Source organism: Gorilla gorilla, chromosome 14, assembly GCF_029281585.2.
Source record: "Gorilla gorilla gorilla isolate KB3781 chromosome 14, NHGRI_mGorGor1-v2.1_pri, whole genome shotgun sequence".
Taxonomy (NCBI): domain Eukaryota; kingdom Metazoa; phylum Chordata; class Mammalia; order Primates; family Hominidae; genus Gorilla; species Gorilla gorilla.
The window spans coordinates 6,753,696-6,766,971 of NC_073238.2; the positions used below are offsets into that span (position 1 = coordinate 6,753,696).

Consider the following 13,276-nt stretch of genomic DNA (forward strand, 5'->3'; position numbering starts at 1 on the left):
ATGTCATTCATTAGTTTGACCAACTTTCCTTACCACTGGCCACTTGGTCCTTGTCTTGTTTGACAGGGTTGTCAAACAAGGTTTGTTGTTTCCTTCTTTGAAGGAAAGAGTCAGTGTTTCTTCCATTCCAATGCATCCACTTGAGGAATTTTTAATAAAGTGGGCAATGAATGGGCAGCAGAAGAATTTACAGGCCTGCTAATCAAATGCTAAGTAATAAACCCTGGAAATTCTAAACTCGTTTGCATGAAGACCTTGCTTATTTTGTAACTATTATGTATTATCAAACGTATACTTAATTCTTTGAATGTGTTAGTATGTGTTCAAAGTACACCTTAATTTTATATATACATATATTTAAATTACATAAAATAAATAAGCCACTAAAAATTTTTAAACATGTTCTTATATTTCCTTTCAGTATTTTTATGTGCATGCATCTGTACTTGGTAATATTGCTGAATGCATGTTTGCATTGACAAAGCCTCTCCCCTTGCCCAAACTCTAGTCAGGATCCTCTAAGCCTCCTCTCAGCCTCAGCCTTCAGTGTTCGTCCTAGTCTGGCCCACATCTCTCAGGTTTAGGAAGAAACTTGCAAAGAATCCCCCACTCTCAGTACTGATCACCTTTGATATCTGATCAAATTTGTTATCTCCCACCACCCTCCAGATGATTTCTGATCAGTCTGGCCTGCCTTCAGTAAGAATCCTGTTCGATCTGTTTAACCCAAATCCCCTTTGCCCCTGATGTTTCCTCTTAGTATCCCCAGTTGAGCCAATTTTTAACCATTAAAAAAATCTTGGAAAAATTAAGTTCAGATAGGTTCCAGAGTGCTTATGTTCATTTCCTGGCTTTCTGAAGACCTGGCATATCCTCTTTAAATTGCCTCAATACAAGAAAATACAAAATGGAAAGAAGTAGACATTAGAAACTGGAAAAATGGAGAAATACAGGAATGAAGATAAGTTTCTATTTCAAGTAATTAGGTAAATTGTAAGGTGTTTATATTTAACTTTTTCTCATTAGCTTTAGCCCCTTGAACCTTTGAGAACATGTTATTACTATATTTATCGAATGTCATATTTTTTATTTTAACATAGAATGGTATTTTCACTCAAATCTCTTGAAACATATATTTATAGTCAATAGTTAAATTTTATTTAATATCAATTGTTTCTTTTTATTAGTATTTTCTTAAAAAATAATATTGGCCCGGCGCAGTGGTTCACACCTGTAATCCCAGCACTTTGGGAGGCTAAGGTGGGCAGATCACTTGAGGTCGGGAGTTGGAGACCAGCCTGAGCAACTTGGAGACAACCTTTCTCTACTAAAAATACAAAAAGTAGCCGGGCGTGGTGGTGCATGCCTGTAATCCCAGCTACTCAGGAGGCTTGAGGCAGGAGAATTGCTTGAACCTGGGAGGTAGAGGTTGCAGTGAGCCGAGATCGCACCACCGCACTCTAGCCTGGGTGACAGTGCGAGACTCCATCTCGAAAAAAGAAGAAAGAAAGAAAATGCCAGACATTTATTGAAGGGCTGGAATGGTATAGTGAAGTGTTCTGAGTCAGTTGGGCTCTGACTGATAAAGAGCTTGGCATGTTTGAAGGACAGCAAGGAAGCCAGAATAGCTGGAGCATAGCAGCAGGGAGACAAGTGCCACAAGATGAGTTGGGGAAAGGTTTGTCTTTTAAGTGCTCTGAGAAGCAACTGAAGATTTGAAATAGAATAGTGACTTGCTTGATCACATTTGTACTTTTGAAAAGTTCCTCTGGCTGCTGTGGGGAAAGGCTTGAGTAGATGCAGGGTGGGAGAAGCATAACCAGCAGTAGACTCTTGTGGCAGGTTAGGTGAGAGATGGTGGTGGCCACGACTGGGCTGCTAGTGGTGGAAGTGACAAGAAGTAGAAGGATCGGAGACAAAACTTGAAGATAGAAAGTCTTGAATTTGCTGATGATTTGCATTGACGAAGTGTTGGGGGAGAGGACTGAAGGAGCAGAGGAGAGTGACAAGGGACTGGATGTCATTTATAAGGATGGGGAAGACTGGGATGAAACCGGTTAAGGGAGAAATTTTAAACATGGCAAAATTAAGAGGGGTTTTATGTGAGAAAATGGAAATGCTAAGAAGGAAGTTGAAAATCCTGCTAATTTGGAGATCTTTGATTAAAACTAGAAATAAGAATGTGGGAAGCATCAACTTCCAAGATGCCCTCATTGTAGATAACACCATTTAGGATCTAGGCTCAAGCCCTGGGAAACTCCAGGGCTTTGGAAGTCAAATAGAGGAAGAACACGTACAGGAGATGAAGAAAGATTAGCGAGGAAGTCAGTGAAATATCCACAGGTGGGCTGCTGCCAAATCCAGCAGAACAGTATGCCAGATGTTAGGAGCATGAGTAAAATGAGAAAAGAGAAATGGCTTTTGACAACACTTCCCTACTAATAGTAGGGAAGAAGACATAGGTACAGATTCAAGTTGATTTCAAATTATGAAAGTGAGGTAATTGACCTGCAGTGGTTGCTGCTCAGTGAAATCAGCATAGTGATTACCTGAGCTAGGTTAGAGATTTGATGGGTAAGAAAGAACACCTGAGGGTAATCCTGGAGGGGAAAAAAATAAAGTGTTTGCTGGAGAGAATGAGTTGGATTGCTGGACTTCAATGTGTGTGGGTTGAGTTTGTGACTTAAAAATGAAACCAGTCTATTGCTTGTGTGGCTTTTCCAAAATACTGTTATTCCGCTACCTATCTCTTACCCCAAGAGTAGTCACATTCTTATTTCTGGTTATTTTAATTCCTGGTATTTGTATGTGATTAATGAGATAGTACTTGTTAATTTGATGATATTCTAGAAACCTGGTAAGTACTATGTACCTTGTCTTAAGTTTTGGTTACTTGATTGGTAAAATTATGCATGCACCATTGAATTACCTAATTCAAAATATATTCATTTATTGTTTGACATTTGTCTTGTTTTTCTTTAAAATGTTATCTTTGTGGAGTAAACATTTTTCTTTATGCTGTTTAGCATCTTCAGATTAGTTCAGGATATTGCTGAATGTGGTTGGAAGTAAAATGCTTTAGTTTTAGTTATATAGATTTTAATAAGATAATACTTTCTATATAATTTATCAGGTACTTTAGGCATTTTAATTTGCAAATTTAGGACAATTTGCTTTAACGTTTCTTCACTTTTGTCCATTGGATGTAATTTCCATAAAGTATTCATTTCTCTAAGTAAAAACCGAAACCAAACCGACAACTAATGGTCACTGAAGAAAGAGTGATTAAATGCTAAGGTTATAATGGTATTTGCATTTGAATGTTACCAGCTCTCTACAGTGTAAAGTTTATGCATTTATCGATTGCTTATGTTTCTCATTGCATTCTTTGGCCTACTGGTTTTGGTTGTTTATAGCTATAGAATATAGAATTCCTTATGGTTATCCATTTCTCCTTTTAAGTAGAGTGATAGTTGTTAGAAGAAAAATAACCCCCCAATACTTTCTTCTAGTGTTAATTCTTAAAGTGTGATTGACTTTTATTTACTTTTTGGTGCAGTAATTGCAGTTCATGAGTCAATGTTGATATCATATAAACCTTAATTTTTAAAGTTTCATTGTAGTGATGTCTCTGTAGCAGCAAACATTTAAGTTATTTAAGTTATACTTAAATGTTTAAATCACTGTTAGTGATTAGCTTATTTTGCCTTCCTTGAAGCAATTTGTCCTAAATTTCCATACGTTTGCATTTGTTTTTGCTGTTCTAAAATTCCTTAGTTGCTGGCTTTTACCTTTTATGTTGCTGAGTTTTACACATCTATTTTCTCAACTGCCATATCCTAGGAGGCTTGGAGTACCCATAATACAGTGAGCCCACCTTCCTGGTCCCCAGACATTTCAGAAGGTCGGGAAATTTTTAAACCCAGGCAGCTTCCTGGCAGTGCCATTTGGAGCATCAAAGTGGTAAATAAAATTGCATTTACATTCATATATCATTTCTGTCTGATTTGTTTTGCCCTACTGGGTGTTAAGAATTAAATCTTTCTTTTCTAGATTGAGCTTCCAGAAACACTATTTAAATCTAAAAATTTTAATGTAAAGAAATAATATGCTTGCGTTTAAAAATCAAGTATACATTTTTAATACCTCTTTTTATGGTTAATTCCTTTTGTTGTGATTACTACTGGTTTTATGAGGGAGAAGTCCTTGACATGTAGACCAAAAGGTAATTAAGGACCTTTTCATTCATGATATCATAAAACTTTGTTGCTTAGAAAAAAGCAGAAGAAAAAACTCCATTAATTTATTATGTTCTCATGGAGAAGAAATACCAAAATTGTGGCAGATTTCATTGTCTGTTTAATACCTTAAAATGACAAGGCTTTTTCCCCCATGACATTGGTTGATGGCTCTGCCAGTCCTTGAAGTGAGTTAAGTAGTGTGATGCATTTTGAAGAGAAAAAAATTAATTTGAAAAAGTATTAACTCAAAAGTTAAAATACTTCATTGACTGGAGATGACAGTTTTTCTTCATATTCTATATTTAATATTCTGGAATATGGCTGTTTAATTCAGACTAATCAAGGATTTTAAGGAATTCTAGATTATACTTTATTTTCTTTCATGACTGGAAGAACTATTTTTTTTTAACCTCCCTACCTCACCCTGATATCATCCAAGATATTGAGGTATAAATATACCTCATTTGATAGTTTGATAATATAGACCACCAATTTTTACTTACTTTTTTTCTGGGTCAGCATTTCATGTTTGAGAAAATAAATTGAGAGACTACTGTAGTCTTGATTTTTAATCGCTGACTTAATTTTTCAAAAATCTTTTATACCAATTTAATAACAAAACAAACTCAGCCTGGCACAGTGGCTGACGCCTGTAATCCCAGCACTTTGAGAGGCTGAGGGGGCAGATCACTGGAGGTCAGGAGTTCGAGGCCAACCTGGCCAACGTGGTGAAACCCCGTCTCTACTAAAAATACAAAGAGATTTAGCTGTGCGTGGTGGCATGTGCCTGTAATCTCAGCTGCTAGGGAGGCTGAGGCAGGAGAATAGCTTGAACCCAGGAGACGGAGGTTGCAGTGAGCCAAGATCACACCATTGCACTCCAGCCTGGGCAAAGAAGCGAGACTCCATCTCAAAAACAAACAAACAAACAAAAAACCCAAAAAACTAACCTGACCCCATCCATCTGTTGTGCAAAGAAGCTGATGCACTTCTCAAAAGGGATCTCAAGGAGAGCAGGGTAAGAGAAGACAGGAGTGGCAGTTTGAAGCTGGGAGCTGGCTGTATTTATTACATCCAAAGGGAAAAAAGCCATTCCTCCCATTCCTTTTGTTCATGTGTTTCTATTTTATGCTTACAGTATCACCATCAATTTTTGACTTGGAAACCATTCTGCTAAATAGGGAATAAGTTCATTTCAAACTATGATAGGGACATCAGTTGAAGATATGACATATTATTTAACTTATGGTGAGGGAAACACCTAAGTATTTTCCTGAGCATCTGGATAATTTTAAATATACATAATTCATCTACTTAGGTAGGTGCCAGGTTTTTTCAAGGAGTAATTAATTAGTACAAACAAGGGTGAGGGGGCAGGGAACACCATACTCTGGTACTTAATGTCTGAAATTATCAGGGAATTTAACACATTTTCCAATAGGTTTATTTCTTGTGTAAGAAGTCAGATAAATTATTTCCATTTCAAGTATTTATTATTCAGATTATTTAAAGCAAAGCTTTCACAAAGCCTTTTGTCAGCTTTCCTGTAATCCTCAAATAATTTTTCCTGGCTGGACGCTTTGGCTTACTCCTGTAATCCTGGCACTTTGGGAGGCAGAAGCAGGAGGATCACTTAAGCCCAAGAGTTCTAGGCTGCAGTGAGCTGTGATCACACCACTGCACTCCAACCTGAGTGACGAAGAAAGTTCTTGTCTCAAAAATAAAAGTAATAACAATAATAATAAATTTTCCTCTAAATACAATGGTGAATGAGGTAGAAATGTTGAGTTCATAAGAGAACTGTTGAATAGTGAAGGAAACTGACTTAATTTTAGTGACAGGAAGAATACTGTTACACACTAGCAAAAATGAACTTTCATGCTGATGTAGCAGTACAGAATATGCTTCCAACCCAGGGACGCTGGAGCCAGACTTGCTAGCTAAGCGACCTTGGACAAGTTACTTAACCCTTTTATTCCTCAGCACACTCATCTCAAATGAGGATAATAAAACCTACTATATGGGATTGTTGAGAGTAAAAAATACTTAGATTAGTACATAGTAAGTACTCAACAGATGTTAGCTATTACTGTAATCACCGCGAGACCAGTTAATGAGAGAGTTCTTCCTTATCCTTACTCTATATTGAATACAACTTGTTGCACTTCGAAATATCTGGATAAGGCTATAGTTGTTGTCGTCACCGAGAATGTAGGAGTGGGAAAGAGAAAAATCATGCAAAGGCTTGCTGATAGCGTTCACAGTGACAGCCCGAAAGTATGATTCTAAGGTTGTAAGCATTTTATATTTAGATTTTTAAGTTGTGGAGTATACTTTTAAAGATAAAAATAATAAGCCAGGTCTCTTAATACTTATCTAAAGAAGTGTTTGTATAACATTTAATAAAATGTTTTATCTCAGTGGCATTTGGATTTAAAAATTATTTTGGGCTGTCACAGAATGTTGACTTTTCCTAATCTATTACATAGGGCCGTGGGTCTGGATTTCCAGGAAAGCGGAGACCTCGAGGTGCAGGACTGTCGGGGCGAGGTGGCCGAGGCAGGTCAAAGCTGAAAAGTGGAATCGGAGCTGTTGTATTGCCTGGGGTGAGGCTTGCTTCATGTATATTTTCTCTAATCTAAATGTCAGTTAATGATGAAAATCTCATAGCAAGTTATTTTGAACTTAAGAGTCATATAAATAGGTCAAAATGTTTATTTTACTGTCCTACTTTGCTTTTTTTTTTTGAGCCTCTGGTTACGTTTTCTTGTATATTTACTTTCTCATCCTTTCTCTTTTCTTACCTTCCTCTTTGACTCCTTATCTTTCTATGCCAACCCTCTCTAAAAAGTCAGTATGTAATATAGTTGCTCTTTAATTTAAAAAATTTTAAGATTGATATTTGCTTACTATCATGTTATGAGGCTTTATTTATATGTGTATTACAAATATATTTGCTAACTACTAGCAAATATTTTATGTAATAACTTTGCTATTTATTAAAATCCTGTTTTTAAAATTCTGAAATGTCATTTTAAGTATAGGAGACAGGTGAAATTGTTCAAGTTTACTACTAAACCAGGAATAAGGAAGCTTGGATTCTCGTCCTTTTTTCAAAAAGAAAAATTTTCAAACCAGGCTTATTGAGGTATAGTTGATATAAGCTATATTTGACATGTACAATTCCATAAGCTTTGATATATACATATACAACCTTGAAAACGACACCACAATCATGATAGTGAATATATTCATCTCCCAACATTTCTTCATGTCCCTCTGTAATTTTCTGCATTCCCCCTGCCATCCGTTCTTGTCCCCAAGATTAGTTTGCATTTTCTAGAGTTGTATATAAGTGGAATCATACAGAACTGTATGCTTTTTGGACTGATTTATTTCAGCACAATTATTTGGAGATTCATCTATGCTGTTGTACTTGTTAACAGTGTACTCCCTTTTCTTGCTGAGTATTAATAAAACTGTGGATGCACCACAGTTGTAGACCTGTGCACTTTTTTTCTTCTTCTTTTTTTTTTTTTTTCTGAGACAGGTTCTCTTTCTAATTCCTGGCTGGAGTGCAGTGGTGCGATCATAGCTAACTCCAGCTTTGACCTCCCACCTCTGTCTCCCAAGTAGCTGGGACCATAGCTGTGTGCCAACACACCCAACTACTTTTTAAAAATTTTTAATAGAGACAGCATCTCACTATGTTGTCCAGGCTGGTCTCGAAATTCTGAGCTCAAGCAATTTTCCCACCTTGGCTTCCCAAAATGCTGGGATTACAGGCGTGAGTCACCATGCCCCAGCCTGTAGTCTTACATTCTTGTAATGTCTTCATCTGGTTTTGGTATCAGCATAACTCCAGCTTCATAGAATGAATCAGAAAGTATATTCTCATCTTCAGTTTTCTGGAAAAGTTGTGTAGTAGTGGAAATGTATCTTCTTATATTATACATGAATTTATTAGTGAAAGCATCTTGGCCTGAAATTTTCTTTGTGGGGGGTTTTTGTTGTGTTTTCTTTTTTTTTCTTTCTTTCTTTTGAGATGGAGTTTCGCTCTTGTTGCCTAGGCTGGAGTGCAATGGCACAATCTCAGCTCATGCAACCACTGCCTCCCAGGTTCAAGTGATTCCCCTGCCTCAGCTCCCTGGTTCACCATGTTGGCCAGGCTGGTCTCGAACTCCTGACCTCAGGTGATCCACCTGCCTTGACCTCCCAAAGTGTTGGGATTACAGGCGTGAGCCACCATGCCCAGGCTGGAGTGCAGAGGCGTGATCTCTGCTCACTACAGACTCCACCTCCCAGGTTCAAGCAATTCTCCTGCCTCAGCCTTCTGAGTAGCTGGGATTACTGGCATGCACCAACATGCCTAGCTAATTTTTGTGTTTTGGGTAGAGATGGGTTTCGCCATGTTGGCCAGGCTGCTCTCGAACTCCTGACCTCAGGTGATCCATCTCCCAAAGTGCTGGGATTACTGGATGAGCCACCGGTGCCCAGCCTGTGGGACAGTTTTTAACAACAAATTGTATTTCTTTAATAGGAACCTATTTAGGTTATCTGTCTCTCCTTGCATAAATTTGCACCTTTCAAGAAGTTTGTTCATTTTGTCTATCTTGACAAATTAAAGGAATGGAGTTGATCATAATGTTTCTTATTATTTTAATACCTGTAGAATCTGTAGTGATTTCACCTTCCTCATTCTTGATACTAATAATTTGTATCTTGTCTTATTTTTTTCGTGATCAGTCTGGCTAGCGATTTATCAATCTTATTGATCTTCTTGAGTCAGCCTTTGTTTTCATGGACTTTTCTCTGTTTTCTTTCCTCTTTCTGTTTTATTGATTTATATTCTCATCTTTATTTTTTCCTATCTTCTCACTTTGAGTTTAATTTGATCTTCTTTTTTTGTTTACTCTTACGTGTCCCTGCTTGGAAGGGACACTTGTGAAGTTTAGGTCAGAGCTTTCTATTCTCCTTGGCTTATATCTGTGGTCTAGGAAAATGAAATTTCTATCACCTTCTGGATAAATCACACTATTATCTATGCAGGCAACAATAGCACATATTTTCTCAAAGATTACCTTTGCCCTCAAGTTAGGTTTTATTTTTCTAGCAGTCTAAAGGTCATGAAATAAATTATAAAATAAAAACAGTGGGTCTTCAAGCTAGATGATACTGTTTTCTTTCTTGCATGGACAATTATTTTAAAATATTTTGGTTTTTCTGCACTTATTATTTAAATATGACTCCCCACCCCCACTTGAATCTAGGGACATTGTAGTTTTCTACTGCAGACTTTGTTTCTGGTTTATACTGGGAATATATTGTTTATCATTTTCAGTGAAAGCATCCACTGGTTAAATTTCCTTTTAAAAATAATAATGGATCTTTACAATTTCTTTGAGCTGCTCAGTGTGTATAATGTGTTGAATTTTCTGTTAGTAGTCGGGAGGTAGAAATAGATACTTTATCTCTATTTTAGCCATTTCCCTAATTATATATCTCAATAGTCTTGTCAATGCATCATTAGTCGTATGACTGAATTAATGATTACTTTTAGTAGTCACTTAATTTCTTACTGATGATGATGATTCTACTTCTGTGAATCATCTTGGATGATTCTCTAAAATCTTAGAAAGCTAATTTTGTTAATGCTATGCATATAACACATCAATACATGTTCTCTATTAAAAAAATTAAAGCGCTATAGGTAGATCAGAATTTACCATTACTAACTCCTCAGTCCTCCTTATTTCCCTGTTACCAGTTTGGTATATTTATATATTAGGTTGATCCATATGAAATTGCCAATATTATTTCTGAACTGATGAAAAGCAGCAATTTCTTATGATTCAACCTCTTATATGTGCCCATAGACTACATGTAATGACTTTGCAGGTTTTTATATTATAGTGCTATACCTCAAATACTGTTCTGCAATTTATTATTTCACTCAACAACGTCTTTTGTAATTTCTTTCATGGCAGTCTATACAAGTTTCTACCTCCCTACTTTTAAAATGTTGCATAATTTTCTAATGTTTGGATTTGTCATGGCTTTACTTACTCCCTAATGATGAATATTGGCATTATTAACGCTTGTAGTCATTAGGGTTCATATGACTATAAATTGCTCTTATAAAGCATTAGTACTATCCATTAAAACTGCTTTTAGGCTGGACACGGTGGCTCATGCCTGTAATCCCAGCACTTTGGGAGGCTGAGGTAGGTGGATCATGAGGTCTGGAGATCGAGACCATCCTGGCTAACATGGTGAAACCCCATCTCTACTAAAAATACAAAAAATTAGCCGGGCATGGTGGCAGGCACCTGTAGTCCCAGCTACTTGGGAGGCTGAGGCAGGAGAATGCCGTGAACCTGGGAGACAGAGCTTTCAGTGAGCTGAGATTGTGCCACTGCACTCCAGCCTGGGTGACATAGCAAGACTCCATCTCAAAAACAAACAAACAAAAAAACAAAAAAAAAACCTGCTTTTAAATGTATTTGTATTGAAAAATACTGAGATGTAGTCCTTCTATTTAGTTAACCAACCAACCTTCCTTCCTTCCTCTTTCTTTTTTTTTTTTTTTTTTTTTGGAGACACGGTCTCACTCTGTCACCCAGGCTGGAGTGCAGTGGCATAATCTTGGCTCACTGTAACTTCTGCCTCCTGGGTTCAAGTGATTCTCCTGCCTCAGCCTCCTGAGTAGCTGAGACTACAGGCATGTGCCACCACGCTCGGCTGGTTTTTGTATTTTTGGTAGAGACAGTATTTCACCATGTTGCCCAGGCTGGTCTCCAACTCCTGAGCTCAAGCAATCCACCCACTTCAGCCTCCCACAGTGCTAAGATTATAGGCATGAGCCACCACACCCAGCTGGTTAATCTTCTTTCAGTTGTTCCTCAAGAAAAGTAATTCAGTTGTTTTATGTTTTGACCTTGAACATAACCTGTTGTGTTTCAACTCTGTCTTTCCAGGCTTAGGTTATAAGCTTTTTAAAGAAACAGGGTTGTATTTTATGATTTTGGCAGTGCCCTTCTTGTCTTCTTTCTACAACTTCTAGTTCAGAGCTTTATTTTGTTTCATAATCACTCTAGAAATTATTAACAAACCAGTGGGTACTTAGTTGATTTAGTCAAATAGAACTAAGTCCAGACTGAACAATATTGGTTGATAATCATTTGGCTGATACTGAAATTTGGATGTTATTAAAAATAATATTCTAAAGCGGTGCTAATAGAAATATAATGAGAACCACATATGCAATTTAAAACTTCCTAGTAGCCACATTAAAAAGTTACAGTGAGCTGGGTGCAGTGGATCATTTAAGGTCAGGAGTTAAGAGACCAGCCTGACCAATATGGTGAAACCCCGTCTCTACTAAAAATACAGAAATTAGTTGGGCATGGTGGTGGACAACTGTAATCCCAGCTACTTGGGAGGCTGAGGCAGGGAGAACAGCTTGAACCAGGAGGCAGAGGTTGCAACGAGCCGAGATCGCGCCATTACACTCCAGCCTGGGCAACAAGAGTGAAACTCATCTCGAAACAAAATAAAGGTTATAGTGAACAGGCGAAATTAATTTTAATGCCTTCCATTTTGACCGATATATCTAAAATATTACCATTTCAACATGTAATATGTAATTACGTGCTGTATTTTATGTTTGCAGGACATCTCAGTTCAGACTAACTACATTGCAGATCCCAAGTGTGTGTCATTAAAATAGTGATAGATTTGTGTGTGTACATACTTATAATATTATCATTTATAGTTTCTTGATTAGAATTCTGCATAATCAAGTCTTACTAAGACAGGTTTATTATATTTTCTCATTACTTCTTGGTCTAAAGGAATTCTACCTCTAAAGAGAGAATGAGTTGAATAATAAAATGTCATGACTCCATTTTACTGTAGTATCTTAGCATTAATATTTGGAATTGTTATTCTAGACCTTAGCAAAAATATATGTTTTGATTATGAATTTTCTGAAGCTTTCCAGTTAAGTGTAAAACAAGTGAAAAATATAACTTTGTATTTTGTGTATTTTGCTTTTTATAGGTGTCTACTGCAGATATTTCATCAAATAAGGATGGTGAAGAAAACTCTATGTACACTATGGTTGTGTTGTTTTCCAGCAGTGACAAATTCACTTTGAATCAGGTTTGAACTTGACAATTTACTGTCTTCCTCATTGAATTCCTCCTTGTACATTTCTGCTTTATCTCATATACACAGAAGTGATCCAATATTTAGCTATAGAGCTGTATTAGTTAAGAAGGTATTTTTAAAGTAAAATTTGTAGGTTTTTAGCTTAGTCTCCATTTAAAATATGTTCTGTTTTCTTAACTTCAGGATATGTGTGTAGTTTGTGGCAGTTTTGGCCAAGGAGCAGAAGGAAGATTACTTGCCTGTTCTCAGTGTGGTCAGTGTTACCATCCATACTGTGTCAGTATTAAGGTAAACATCCTTAAATTGAGTTAACAAATATGTATTGAATTTTTATTTGGTTTTAGTAGTAACATGAGCTCCCAGTTCTCACAATTAAGTATTATGATTATTAAACATATGTGACAGTATTTAAGTACTTTAAATACTGCTTTTAAGGGTTTCCTATCTCAAGAAATTTGCTTCTCTATAAATCTTATATTGTACTAATATCCTGCTTTTGTCTTGAAAAAGTAAAACATAAAAATATATGCATTTAATTTAAAAGACAATTTATACTATTCACAAAGATTTTAGGTTTAGCTGATTCATTTTGTCTGTTGATTTATAAAGCTGAGAACTGGAGTATTTAGTAAAAAATTATTAGCCCATTCTGTTCTTTCCCACATTCTCTCTCCTCTGTGCTCACTCATACACAAAATGACATTTTCTCCTTACAGCCAAAAGAAACAAAACAAGTGTCATATTTAATGCAATTGGTAATAATCGAGAGTCAGCACTGCTCACTTTCAAGCATTTCAGGATAGAGGCTTTCTGGGGAACCTTTTAAGTGGTATCGTGTGCTTGGTTTTAAATATGGACAGGTC

General features: G+C 36.6%; 1 protein-coding gene across 1 annotated transcript; it reads left to right on the forward strand.

The window, feature by feature from the left end:
* Nucleotides 1-939: 939 nt before the first annotated feature.
* On the forward strand, nt 940-12,410 carry LOC134757054 (histone-lysine N-methyltransferase 2C-like). Its single transcript, XM_063697647.1, has 4 exons — nt 940-978; nt 3,844-3,963; nt 6,731-6,847; nt 12,303-12,410. The coding sequence occupies exons 1-4, from the start codon at nt 940-942 to the stop codon at nt 12,408-12,410; spliced, it is 384 nt and encodes a 127-aa protein (XP_063553717.1).
* Nucleotides 12,411-13,276: the final 866 nt, after the last annotated feature.

Excerpts from the sequence above, each read along its gene's own strand:
- LOC134757054 (XM_063697647.1), top strand. The coding sequence starts at position 940 with ATGGAGAAATACAGGAATGAAGATAAGTTTCTATTTCAA. Across the intron at positions 979-3,843 it reads AAGATAAGTTTCTATTTCAA|GAGGCTTGGAGTACCCATAA; the intron begins GTAATTAGGTAA and ends GCCATATCCTAG. Across the intron at positions 6,848-12,302 it reads GAGCTGTTGTATTGCCTGGG|GTGTCTACTGCAGATATTTC; the intron begins GTGAGGCTTGCT and ends TGCTTTTTATAG.